Raw genomic sequence first — 13,466 nt, 5'->3', positions numbered from 1 at the left:
ATGCGGCCTGGCCCGGCCCGACCCGGCCGATCGAACCGATCTGATCGGGATTTGATACCTATACTGGGCCGGATTAGGGTATTTGCTCGTTTTTTTTAAAATTCGGCCAGGTTTTCAAGTGGCGGTCGACCCGGACCCGATGACCTGGCGGTTGAACTAGAAAAAAGCTTTTTTAATTAAATAAAAGTGATGTGGACGCCGAGAATAAGTAACCAACTAACTAAACTACATTTATGTATGGAAAAAATAAATATGCCATATATTTAAAAAGTCTTTGTAAATGTACATAGAAGTTGGTTATTATTATTATTATTATTATCTTTTTTTATATATAATACATTTATATTAAAATTATTTATGACGTCATCCGGTCAAACATCGATACGACCTTTGATCCAATAAGGCATTTAGGTTAATGTCCAGACCAGGTCTTAAAGCATTGCTCACCCATCTAATCTAACTATACTATCAAAGAAAAACAAGTTGTCCACATATCATTTAACTAAGCACTCCACCTAGGATGTCAAGTAGATACCATGTAATCATTTCCTATTATATCATAACACATGACCTCTAAGGCCTTATAAAATTTTGAAAAATAAATTATTGTGTGATACAGGTTTTGAACCCAAGACCTCATACTTCAAACCAAATGTGCTTACCAACCTTACGAAAATGATAATTATGTTAGAATTTTTGACCTAACATATATAAATGTAATTTCTCTTCAATTATAAAACCAAAATTATACTTAATTGTTAACATTTCTATAATTCACAATATCACATTGTCTTCCATGTCTTTTTAGCACAACCATCTAAGATTGTTTATCATTTATCTTTTCATTTTAAAATATAATATATTTTTATTTTTTTACAACCAAACCTTAGTTTTGTAAATTTAGTTTTTAAATTAGTGACAACATTTGTCATAAATATCATTTTTATACATACAATATTTAATATAACAATATCAGTATGAATATTTTATTTTTAAATAACACCAACGTTTTGTTTTCAACTTAAAATTATAGTGCATAATATATAAAAAAAACTTATTAAAAAAAGTCATAAATAAAAATTAATATATGAAATAACCGAATTTAAATATTACATATTACAATTTTTATTTTTATTATATTTTCACCTTTGTTTTATATTTTTAAACATATTTTGGTATCATCCATCATTTATTGCCAGAAAATTATATTATTTGGTACATAAAAAGTATACGTCGCCGGACACGTTTGTCCGTTTCCACCTCCTCCTTCTGACCTCAATATATTTCCTCCTCTTTCATTTTCACCAAATTATCGTATCAGTATGGACTTGCTGTTCAAAAGGGGGTTGCAGCGCAGCTTGTTGCCCGTTTGCCTGCCACTTTATTGTAATCGTTTTATAGTAAATTATATAAAACTTCGATAATCATAATTTTTCGGTATGGACTTACCTAACGGCGTTGCTGATATACACCTTAATCCTCACCCGCCGGAGTTTGTTGACGGCCAAAACAACAAGACCGATTATCACGGAGAACAAAATTCAGAACAAGACTGAAGAGGTAGGTCCCAGCAGAGCCCAGTTGGACCCGCAAGACTCACCATTATAAGGGACGTCTGCGCAGAAACCAACTGGATCCGCAGGACCCACCATGCTCAGAGACGTGACGTCCTTACGCGCAGTACGCAAGCTGTTCCCGCAGGAAAAGCCTCCCAATGGTGAAGTATTCCGCCTGTTCCCGCAGCTGCGGATACAAGCCATCAGAGAAGGCTACCTGCGCAGCAAAGCTACACGCACAAGGCACTTAACTCTTAATAATAATTCAGTAATGTCACCTGAAGAAGGAGTGAGCAAGCCGGGAACACTCCCGCACAAAGCCGGGAGAACTCCCGCCCAAATGAGCCAGTCCGTACGATACTGGAGGATCTTTTGTACTGTACCTGACGAGGTATGGACAAAAGATCTGACCAAGGATACGACAGCTCACTGACAACAGTATGACGAGCAGCACGCTCTTGTACTGTATGTCACTATTAGCCGCTGCCTACTCACCAACCTGTCGGAGGACGTGCATGGCCTGCAGTTGGTGGAACAGGAATAGTACACAGCCGGCCTGGTCACTATCAGCCGCTGCCTATCCACCAACCCCCAGCATGGCATGTGCGTAGCCCACAGTTGGCAGAACAGGAACACTATTCAGCCGGCTGTACCTTCTTGGAAACCTACATTCGGCTATAAATACTCCAACACCTTGGAATGGTAAGATCATCTTGTATCTTATCTCATATCTCATATCTTGATATATTACCTGATATCTGCTCTAGTCATTCTCTTAATATACACTTATATTCAAGAGCAATCTAGTCTGATTCTCACGCCGGAGGGTGGTCACAAGGAGGTACCCCCCTTCTCAGTGACGAGCTCACGGTGTCTGTTTTGCAGGTTATCAGAAGAACCACCTTTGCCGGATCTAACCCCTCGTGGGAAACATCTATTTAACCCCCAGATTATCCGTAATCTGCCCGGGGTCGATTAGTGTTTCTTCAAAGACCGTGACGTTCAACCGACTGCGGTATCTCCGCCAAATCCGCAACTTCCAAAGCCGGAACCACAGCCGTTGATTAAACGATCCAACTCCTCACCTGAAACTACCGTACAGATACCGGCCATCGACAAATTCTTCCGAGATAAGAGCTATAGCTTATCCACGGCGATCACAAAACGGTTATCGTTATTAACGAACGACAACAATAACAATAACAATAACGACGTCGTTTCGGATAAACGTAACGCCTCAAACGTAACGGAGTTTAATCTACCAGGACTCAAAGTGACAGTTAACTATAAGGACGAAAAAGACGAAAATGACCTTCACCTCAAAGGACGAATCACCTTCTTCTCACGATCAAACTGCCGAGACTCCACAGCCGTTAGATCGTACTTCAGAAGCCAGAACATACGTTACGTCGAGATAAACGTCGACGTGTATCCAACGAGAGAGATCGAACTGATCGAACGGACAGGAAGCTCGGCGGTGCCGCAGATATTTTTCAACGAGAAGTTGTTTGGCGGACTTGTGGCGTTGAATTCGCTGAGGAATTGTGGATTGTTGGAGGAGAGGATGGAGTTGCTTTGCAGGAAGTGTCCGGATGACGCTCCCGCGGTTCCGGTGTACGGGTTTGATGATCCGGAGGTGGAGAAGAGTGATGAGATGGTGATGGTTGTTAGGATATTACGGCAACGGTCGCCGATTCAGGACCGGTTGATGAAGATGAAGATTGTAAAGAATTGCTTCTCGTCGTCGGAGATGGTGGAGGTTTTGTTTCATCAGTTTGACTGCGGGAGAAAGAAGGTAAGTACGCGGTGTGATTGCTTTGACTCTGTGTGCATGAAACTGAAAAACCAATTCTAAAATTTTTCTTCTATTTTTGTAAAAAAGAAGTAAAAAACTTACGGTTTGATTTGGTTTCGCATGTTATAAATTGTAAAATTGTAGGTAAAATCATCTTTTACTCTAGTTATATATTAATAACATAATGATTTATGGTCATATTTATTACTTTGGGCAAACAATCTTTTTTTTGCCGATCTTCGTTGATATGTTACAGCGTGCATGAAATTGAAAAAGCTGACCTGAACTCAGTAACAAACGGTAAAAGAAAGACGGTTTGGCTTTATTTTTTGTAAATAATCGAGTTTACGGTTTGGTTTTGGCTTCGCATGTAACAAAACCAATAAAACGCTGGCAAATTCAATTTTTATTTTACATTATTTATAAAAATATAATGACTGTGTAATTCAAATATTTTAGTTTATTTGTATAATAATCAATTGATTATTAATTCACGAAGTGATTTAGAGCCAAATTCATTATTTTGGGCAAACAATTTTTTTTCTGCCCATAAACTTTAAGCTCACGTGGCAAAACCGAAAATAGGGCCGAGACTAAATTTTTGTTTGGCTTAATTTAGCCCTTAACCGACTCAAAACAAACTGTGCACACCCTATTTGCTATTGTGATCGTGAGTAGTTTCAAATGATACTTATTTATCTGTAGTAGATTCTTTTGTAACTTCTTGCGGTAGTAGGAAACTATGAATATGCTAATTTCTACGTGATCATGTTTACCTAGTACTGTCGTTGAACTTCAGGATTCAAAGCCTAATTAAACTAGCGTTGACCTAATGTTTTTATAAATTAGCTATTAAAAATATACTAGCGACAAAATCATGAAGAATTCGTTTGCAAGTTTTAATAATGTTCTCAAAAGGTTGGTAGAAACACATAAAAAGCATGTGATTTAGTTAGCCTAGCTAGTTTAGATATATTACTTCTCTTCTTTTCCTAGATCTTCACTCAGAAAAACATAATATGATAATACTATATATCTTGTTTTATAATGCAATCTGACATCTTACAATATATATACGTGAGAAAAAACATATATCATGGCATCAAAAGCAATGTTGTAGTTAGTTAAACATAATGCATGGATAGTTTTGAGATTAGGGAAATATTTTACTCTTAAGGTAAATGTTTATGGTTTGTGCTTAAAGGACATTACAGTTATAATCGATGACACATGGTTCACTGCACAATTGATTCTTCTTTATACCAATATGAATCATGATTCTTTGCATCATGTGCTCTTTTGAAATATAGTACAAAACCATACATTATTATAATTATAATTTTGTACATCATGTCATCAATATATCATCTTTGGCTTTAGGCTGTAGAGATAGGGAAGCAGCTAGCAAGAAGACACTTCATCCATCACGTTTTCGGGTACATATTCGTAACCGTTAACCATATTAACTTTTTAGACTCAAACCATTTCAGCATGTGCGAACCGTTAACCATATTAACTTTTTAGACTCAAACCATTTCAGCATGTGCGAAAAGTGTTCTATCTAACTTTATATAAAAGAACATAACGGTACTAATCATATTGCTTGGTTATTCAGGGAAAACGAGTTTGAAGACGGAAACCATTTTTATAGGTTTCTTGAACACGAGTCTTTCATTCCTCGATGTTATAACTTTCGTAGTTCCACAAATGATCTCGAGCCAAAATCGGCTACTTTAATCAGCCAAAAACTCGCCAAAATTATGTCGGCCATACTTGAATCCTATGCATCAGAAGATGGCTGCCATCTTGATTATTTAGGTATCAGCAACAGCGAGGAATTCCGAAGGTATAAGTTCTAACTAACTAACTAACGACAAATGTTTATATTTCTAATATAAATTTTTTTAATTTTAAACACAGATATGTAAATTTAATGCTAGAACTTCAAAGAGTGGATATATCTACACTAACTGCTTCAGAAAGGCTTGCTTTTTTTCTTAACCTACACAATGCCATGGTTATCCATGGTGTAATCAGTGTCGGTCATCCGGGGTCAGCAGTAATCGATAGGAGATCCTTTAATTCTGATTTCTTATACATCATTGGCGGGTCTGCTTATTCCCTTATTGTTAATGGCATTCTTAGAAGTAACCGCAGAGCACCTTACTCGATTACCAATCCTTTTGTTTCGGGTGACAAGCGACTAGAGGTACAAGAAAAACAATTCATTTCCATATTAAGGTTGTTGTTAGAGGTTCCAAAATACAAAACCTTATTTTTATATTATTTTGTAGCTGGCTTTACCACAAGTAAATCCGTTGATCCATTTTGCTACATGCAACGGATCAAAATCAAGCCCGCCCATGAGATTTTTCACCCCACAAGGGGTAGAATCTGAACTAAAATTTGCTGCACGCGAGTTTCTACAAAGGGATGGGATTCAAGTGGATCTAGCTAAGAGAACAGTGCGGCTCAGTCGTATCTTCAAGTGGTGAGTGAGCCAGACACTTGGACCACTTAGACATGACTCGTTACATTAACTGGCACCTGTTCATGAACTGGGCTATCGTGTTTATTTTGTTTCAGGTTTAGTGTGGATTTTGGGCAGGAAAAAGAGATTTTAAAGTGGATTATTGGCTACTTAGATGCAACCAAGGCAGGGCTGTTGTCACATCTTTGTAGTGACGGTGGTGTGGTGCATATTGTTTACCAGAACTATGACTGGTCCATTAACAGTTAACGATCTGTGATTGCTAATGCTGGCTCTAACATTGTGTAAATAGAAGTATAAGTTGAGTTTTATTGAACATGATTCTCTGCAACTTCATCAAATGGATTATAGAAACAATGATCTTATCTCATGCTACAAGAGTACAAGTTGTGTTTTTGTTAGATTAAAGAACCCATTTCAAAAGGAATGGATGGATGATAATCTAATTTGTATTTTGCAATTTGATGTATTATATTGAACTTTGACAATTTTGAAGTATCTATTTATAAGGTGTTTTTATTTTATTTTTTTAATTTAAAAGAGGAATTGATCAAACGGGTCGAAGTCATCAAAATTGAATTTGAATACATGCAAACCTTTAAATCGATTGTGATTGACTGATTTAAAGAATTATTATAAGACATGTATCTACTTCTTATAAATATTGACACATAGTGAGGCCAATTTGATGTGTGGTGTTGCTTTTCTTAAGGTCAATGTTCGCGTCTGCCCAGTTGTAAACATATTTAGTTGTAATTTAATTGTTAAAAAAATGAGAAAATTTATAAACTGATAAAACCTCATATTTTCATTGAATTAAAATAAATAACCTATCAAATTACTTAATTCAAAAAAGAGTTCTTATATTCAATATTCAAGTCCCAGCAGGCCCGGCTTCGAAAAGGCTAAAAAAATTTTAGGCCGAAGGCAAAAAAAATTTTTTTGGGCCTTAAATAAAATGAATATTTTGTTGGATAAAAAATTTAATTTTGATTTGGGCTTAATTGATTATAATTTAGGTTATGTAAAAAACTTTTGTATAAAAATAAGATTAAACGTGTCTCAAATGAGACTAGAACCTATAACCTTTTGGTTGGGAGTAATACCTTTTTGCCACTAGACCAAACTAATGTTTATGCAAATAAGTTTAAACACTAAGTATACATATTGTTTTAATAAAAATATATATAAATTAAAAAAACTCGGCCCTAGCGAGGTGTCGGGCCTGTGGCCGTCGACCACCCAGCCACCCCTATGGGCCGGCCCTGAGTCCCAGCCATAGTGACAAATAAAATAAATAGGTGGTTTCAAGTTAGGCTAGAATGCTTTCTCACTTATGATGATTTTTTTTTTTTTTTAAATCCTGAGAGTGAAATGAAGATGATCGGTTGAGTCCGTGTCCGGTCAGTAATTCAAATAGTGATTATAGAAAAATTATATAAGGATGGAATATTATTATTTCTAGATAATGCCATCCCGTTTTTGGTGGGATGTCGAGGAAGAGAGCTTCCTTTCTAGGTCTGGGTGGTGAAAGAGATTTTCCTCGTAAGGTTTGTTTCATGGGATGATGGATTCGAGCCGTGAGCTCCGGGTGTTTGCTGTTAGAAAGAAAACACACAATAATTACGCGTTAATTGGGACTCTTATAAATCTATTTAATTTGATAAAAGAATATATTTAGAAAGTGTTACATGCACGGCTCAATTTGGGGACCTAACGGCCCATTAATTGTACCCGGTTGGTATTCATTCGTCCTCATGCACCACTGATTTCTTTCCTCTACTACTCACATATTCAATTCAATTCAATTCAATTCTCCAGGTTAGTTACTTCTAACCTAGTTTTTTATTTTATTTAATCACTCGATTATTTGTTAACTTGAATTGGAATTAAAAATAGTGTACTCTTCATATATCTGTAATTATGAAACCCTTATTTGTGGTTTGTAGATCATATATGATGTTCTTAAGTCTGATCATCAACAGCCATAGGGGTGTGCACTGTTCGGTTAATAGCCCAATCAAATTAACCAATCGGTTCAGTTAATTGCTTCGGTTAATTTTACGGTTTTCTGTTAATAACAAACCAAATCATATTTGGGCTAACCTTTTTTTACTTAGAAATGCATGAAATGGACGCATAAATACATGAAATTGAGGTATAAATACATGAAATGGAGATATAAAAGCTAGAAATATATGAAAATATGAATGGTTTGGTTCGGTTAACCGAGGGTATAAAAAATAATCGATTCGGTTATCAGTTAATTTCGGTTCGGTTTGGTTATTGCTCACAGCAGGCATGGCCAGTTGGTTATTGCATTTGCAGCTTAATTTTCCACATATTGAGTGTAAATTGAACCATAGTGTTGGCCGATTATGTGGTGTTCATCATCCTCAATCATCTGTCGTGTTTAGAAGACTGAATAAATTCAAGGTGATCTGTCGCAACTCCACTGATCAGCAGAGTAACAATCAACCAGAACAAACTGGAATACAGCTTTACAGAGATATCGAGAGGTAAGGAAGTGATTGCAGCTCCTTATGAATTTGTATTCAACCAACTCCATATCATATTTTTCTTTTACATTATCATAGTGTCAAGTTAGTTGTTTCATGACATGTATGTTATAAACTGAAACCAAAGTCATCCGTTAATTGGTTCAGTTTATTCAGTTAGTTTGTTAGCTTTTGGTTCAGTTCAATTAATTTCGGTTAATAACCAAAACCAATCTTGGGTTAAAATTTTGCTTATAAGTACATCAAACGGAGGCATATATACACATGAAATGGATGTGTAAATACATGAAATGTACGTATAAATACATGAAATGGAGGTATAAAAGCTAGAAATATATGAAAATATGAATGGTTTTTGGTTAACCGACGGTACAATATTTTCGGTTAGTTTGGTTCGGTTTTGATTAACAGTTGGGCTATTGCTCCTATACACATCTTATGCTTTTGTAGGTTACTAACAGAGACTGTGAAGCAATCTCAAGATGGATGGGGTAGCTCAGGAGATTGGGAAGAAATTGATGTATAGTCCACATAATCCTATAATCATTTTATTTTTTTTATTCCTTTAGATTTTTACTGCATATCTGTTAATTGAACTGTAGATTAATTATGAAAACATTACAAATATTATTCTTAAGGTGGTAACAGGTTAATTCATACTTGGATGAGTTTCTATGTTTAATTTTAGTTTTGTTTTATGCATGATGTAATTTCATGCTGATTATATCATACAAATAACATTTGAGTTTAAAAGAACATGTTATTATTTACCAAGTGAATCAACATTCGGGCATGGTACTCTTTATCTTGTAAGGGGCAGCTAGTTAGGTTTAAGATTATTCTAGTCAGTTACATTCTTATGTTTGGAATTCAAATCAGAACCATTCAATGTGATAAATACTGAAGTCATTTGGGATTCAGTATATTTCTCTGGACTGTGATTTATGCAATTTCAGGGAGCCTGGGTATTGAGACCAAAAAATTCAAAGCCTGTTGCTGTTGTGCATTTTGTTGGTGGCATTTTTGTCGGGGCAGCCCCTCAGCTCACCTACCGCTTATTTCTGGAGCGACTTTCTGAGAAGTAAGTAATATCATATGTCCATATACCCATCATCTATCGAGTCCCAATTGGACAAATATTAAATTTGCAGAAGTAACATTTCTTGTTGTTTTGTAGGGGTGTGTTGGTGATAGCCACACCTTATGCTAGTGGATTTGATCACTTCTTTATTGCAGACGAAGTTCAGTTCAAATACGACAGGTGTATTAGGACTTTACATGAAACAGTGAGCTTTAAACTTAGACTGCAGAAAGTTTTTTTTTCTTTTATATAAATTATGTTTCTATATATTTAAATTAAAGTTGATCCGACTTTAGGTGAAAGATCTTCCATCTTTTGGCATCGGGCATTCTCTAGGATCCGTCATCCACCTTTTGATTGGTATTTAATAATTTTTAAGTTCATTTACTTTTAGAGCTAAATGTATGATTAGTTTATTGGTGATCAGGTTCCAGGTATGCTGTGCAGAGGTGTGGTAATGTGTATATAGCATTCAACAAGGTACTTAGTTTCAGCTTTGGTTCTTGCAGCTGGTTATTGCAATAATACATCAGACATTTTAATGGACAAACGAGTCATCTATCGTTATAACAGTGTGCGACATTCACTGATATTTCAGGATGCCAGCCTGGCGGTCCCATTATTCTCACCCGTTCTTTTACCAATGGCTCAAAGCATTGGACCGATCTTGTCACAAATTGCATCATCACCGACAATCCGTTTAGGAGTAAGAAAGCTTGTACTTTTGACTTCATTGGATGGTAAATTTCTTATTTCTGCTAACTGGTTTTTGGTAAATATGCAGGCGGAGATCACACTGAAAAACTTAGAGAATCTCGGCCCTCCAATTATGAAACAAGTTATACCACTGATTGAGCAACTTCCTCCTTTATACATGGAAATGGCTAATGGAAGGGAAAATTTTTCACCAAAACCAGAAGAAACTCGAAGACTGGTATGTAATTCTGCTATTTTTAGTTCATAAATATTGTTCAGCTGTAGTCTAAGAAAAATTACAACTCTAAAAGATTGTGACTGTCGATATTTTTCTAGATAAAAGCATACTATGGAATCTCAAGGAATCTTTTAGTCAAATTCAAAGATGACACGATTGATGAAACCCCTGTTCTAGCTCAAGTGCTTAGTTCAGAGTCTGTCATTAGTTCAGTACTCGATATGTCTATTCGTACTCTACCTGGTGATCATGGACTTCCTTTACAGCAGGTATAACTATACTTAACCGACGTTGAGGTAGCCATTTCAACTTATTTAATTAAGCATCAAGTATGAACGACTGCATACTTCGATTTGTGTACACAGGCTTTACCGGATGTACCACCAAGTATGGTGGATGCTGTAAACAGGAGCGGAGAGTTTTGGGCAAATCTGACAGCAGGGACACCATTGGAAACAGTTGCCAAAGAAGTAAGCAGTTCACTAGGAGTTGACTCTACTTTTCGTGCAGAAATTTCAAAGGAGTTTGAATTACTTGTGGATACAATAGCTGATTGGATCATTAACAATGGTGGTACAAGACTTTTGAAACAATAGAAAACCATCATGTTAATACATATATGTTGTAAATTGTTTCATAGCTTAAGATAAATGCATACAAATAGATAGTATGGGAAGTATTCCAACGATATACCCCTCGGAAAAAGTTTACGATATATATTTTTATTATTATTGTATTCTTGTGCATAAGTAACAAAATCCTGAATGGCATCTAGTCTTCATGATACAGGTATAAACCGAGTCCAAAACGAGCACATGCTTTGCAAAAAGCTAATTCTTCAGCTGCAGCAACCGGGTCAACACCTTGATCATTGCTGGCCGGCACAGTTCCAGTTGATTCACGGTGTGCCTGCGAGTACAGGATACCTCTTTTGTTAACAATAATCACACACTTGTTACTTCAATTAGTTATTGAATTTCACATGTGACAATTGTCACAATTCTAAGAATATTTGAGGGAGCATATACAAAGAAACAATATGCCAAAGATAACTTAGCACCTGGCAATTTCAATCCTTAAAGAGTGCATCAACTTGTCTTAAGAATGATACAAAAAATATCTAGAGTCTAATAATATCCAGTTTCGAAAACACTTTAACCAACTAATGATACATCCGATTAGATAATGTAAATGGAATATGCACTCTAAACAAAATCCTTATCATGAAAACCAATAATAATACGCATACCTCTCCATCAGAACCACGGACCGTGACACGATAAACCACAGTCACACTTCCAATATCAGAGAAAATCACGTCACGTATTTCTCCACACCAACCTAAACAAAAAATTGTAAGGTAAGAAAACAAATAATTCTACTCTTAAAAGACATCAAGCAAATAAACTGCAGCTTACACTCAAGTTAAACAAATAAAAATATTAGCTAATGGCATAAGCACTCTCAGTATGCAGATAGAAGCTTTACTAATTAATACTTAGGCTCTTGGTACCAAAAATCACTAGGCCAAGCGTGCAGGTTGCAATATCTCGTTAGAACTTCTACACATTGTGCACTACTTACATACTAAACTCTATACACGGTCTATAACTTATAAGTTATGATGTACATGGAGAATATGAATTAGTTCAAAGCTTAAGAAACTAGTCAACTGAGTTTAGATTTTAAAAATAAGATGTACAATTCCTTTAGCTTATAAACTAATAATGTGTGAAATTGTTTTACATTCATGGCTTGAAATGCATTCTTAGATAGCCGCATTAACCAAACCTAATACAAATCCCTCATACGCCTACGTGTTCCTACTTTCCCCTGCATTTCTATTTTTCTAGCATCAAAATTAGGTACACAGAAAGTTTATAAAGAATGCACACCTGGAGCATAGAAGCTTAACATCCTGTTCGCATGGTACCTACAATACACCATTAATTCGCCCAAAAAAATAAGATCACACAAATCATCTACTTAAATAAAAAAAGATTTTTATTAAATAGGATCAACGGTTTCTAGATGAGAGATGAAGCTGTTTTGGTTTCTAGGCGATCTGCTATTTGAAATTGCGGATCCTAGCATCGTGTCAGTGTTTGTCTAATGAGTTGGACAATTCACACATGTTCCGCCATTTGAAATGGCGGAACACACACAAATTGTCCAACTCATAGACAAACACTGGCGTAGTCTGCAACGATGTTAGGAACCGCCATTTCAAATAGCGGATCGCCTAGAAACCAAAACAGTTTCATCTCTCTCATAGAAACTATTGGAAGCATTTCATTGTCTCCTATTTCAAAATAATAATAATAAAGTGTGAATGTAGGTAGGTACCAAGGGATGAAGGTGGACGACTGAGATCCATCATCATCATGAGGTTGGTTGACATGGACGACGTTATCAGGGATGCGCTTATTAAGATCTCGAAGAATCTCAGCCAACGGACGAGTGATGCCTGGGGAGTTATAGTCCAACGGCACCACATAATTGGAACCGGGCGCAGACACCTGAACAGCATTACGTCTGCTACCGGTTCTAGCAACCTTCAATTTAAATGAACTTTGAAGACGTGCCGAAGTGAACGTGATCGGCGCGGTAGCCGTAGCTGGGCGTGCAATGAAGGTAGTGGTCTGAACGGCCATTGCTCCGGCCGGTGGGATGGTGTTAGGTTGCTTTGACTACAAGAGAAGGGTGGTGGTTGGGTGGGTAGGTGAGAGCTCAATACCGTACGCATGAAATTTGCAAGTTTATACTTCTCTTTTACCATAAATAAAGTCTGGAAAATGATCGAAATGTTCATTTAACTCGATAAATAAATAAATAAAATGTATGTCAGTTTAACTAATTTTTTCTATAAATAAAATAAAATGTATGTCAGTTTAACCAATTTTTTCTATATTATTCAATCATCAATTTCGTTGACCCATATATCTTTTAATCATTAGCCGACGAGATTTTCAACCAATAAGTTTATGTCATATGCAGTGGCGAAGCTTGGACGCGAGCGTCAAGGGGGCCGAACTCAAAATGCATTAAAAAATCATAAACGAGGGGGCACGGGCTCAAATTCGGGCGAAA

General features: G+C 36.2%; 3 protein-coding genes across 3 annotated transcripts; 2 read left to right on the top strand and 1 right to left on the bottom strand.

The window, feature by feature from the left end:
• Positions 1-6,091, top strand: LOC143632146 (uncharacterized). The gene is made up of 7 exons (XM_077100724.1): positions 1-78; positions 2,536-3,351; positions 4,732-4,787; positions 4,967-5,197; positions 5,272-5,560; positions 5,646-5,842; positions 5,938-6,091. The coding sequence occupies exons 1-7, from the start codon at positions 1-3 to the stop codon at positions 6,089-6,091; spliced, it is 1,821 nt and encodes a 606-aa protein (XP_076956839.1).
• Positions 6,092-7,653: 1,562 nt separating this feature from the next.
• LOC143632094 (uncharacterized) lies at positions 7,654-11,076 on the top strand. The gene is made up of 11 exons (XM_077100678.1): positions 7,654-7,663; positions 8,142-8,361; positions 8,812-8,881; positions 9,318-9,442; positions 9,539-9,647; positions 9,739-9,802; positions 9,870-9,922; positions 10,041-10,148; positions 10,227-10,376; positions 10,475-10,645; positions 10,742-11,076. The coding sequence occupies exons 2-11, from the start codon at positions 8,144-8,146 to the stop codon at positions 10,970-10,972; spliced, it is 1,299 nt and encodes a 432-aa protein (XP_076956793.1). The 5' UTR covers positions 7,654-7,663; positions 8,142-8,143; the 3' UTR covers positions 10,973-11,076.
• A 23-nt stretch (positions 11,077-11,099) lies between these two features.
• LOC143632145 (DNA repair RAD52-like protein 2, chloroplastic) lies at positions 11,100-13,030 on the bottom strand. The gene is made up of 4 exons (XM_077100723.1): positions 12,723-13,030; positions 12,272-12,309; positions 11,626-11,717; positions 11,100-11,285 (listed from the first exon to the last, which is right to left on the bottom strand). Exons 1-4 carry the CDS (start codon positions 13,028-13,030, stop codon positions 11,148-11,150), a joined length of 576 nt encoding a protein of 191 aa, XP_076956838.1. The 3' UTR covers positions 11,100-11,147.
• Between the last annotated feature and the right edge of the window lie 436 nt (positions 13,031-13,466).

This window comes from Bidens hawaiensis, unplaced genomic scaffold (genome assembly GCF_021521415.1).
Source record: "Bidens hawaiensis isolate Kalapana, Puna unplaced genomic scaffold, B.hawaiensis_p1.1 tig00006365_1, whole genome shotgun sequence".
Lineage (NCBI taxonomy): Eukaryota > Viridiplantae > Streptophyta > Magnoliopsida > Asterales > Asteraceae > Bidens > Bidens hawaiensis.
The sequence above is the reverse complement of the archived record's forward strand: the minus strand, read 5'-3'. Positions and strand labels throughout refer to the sequence as shown.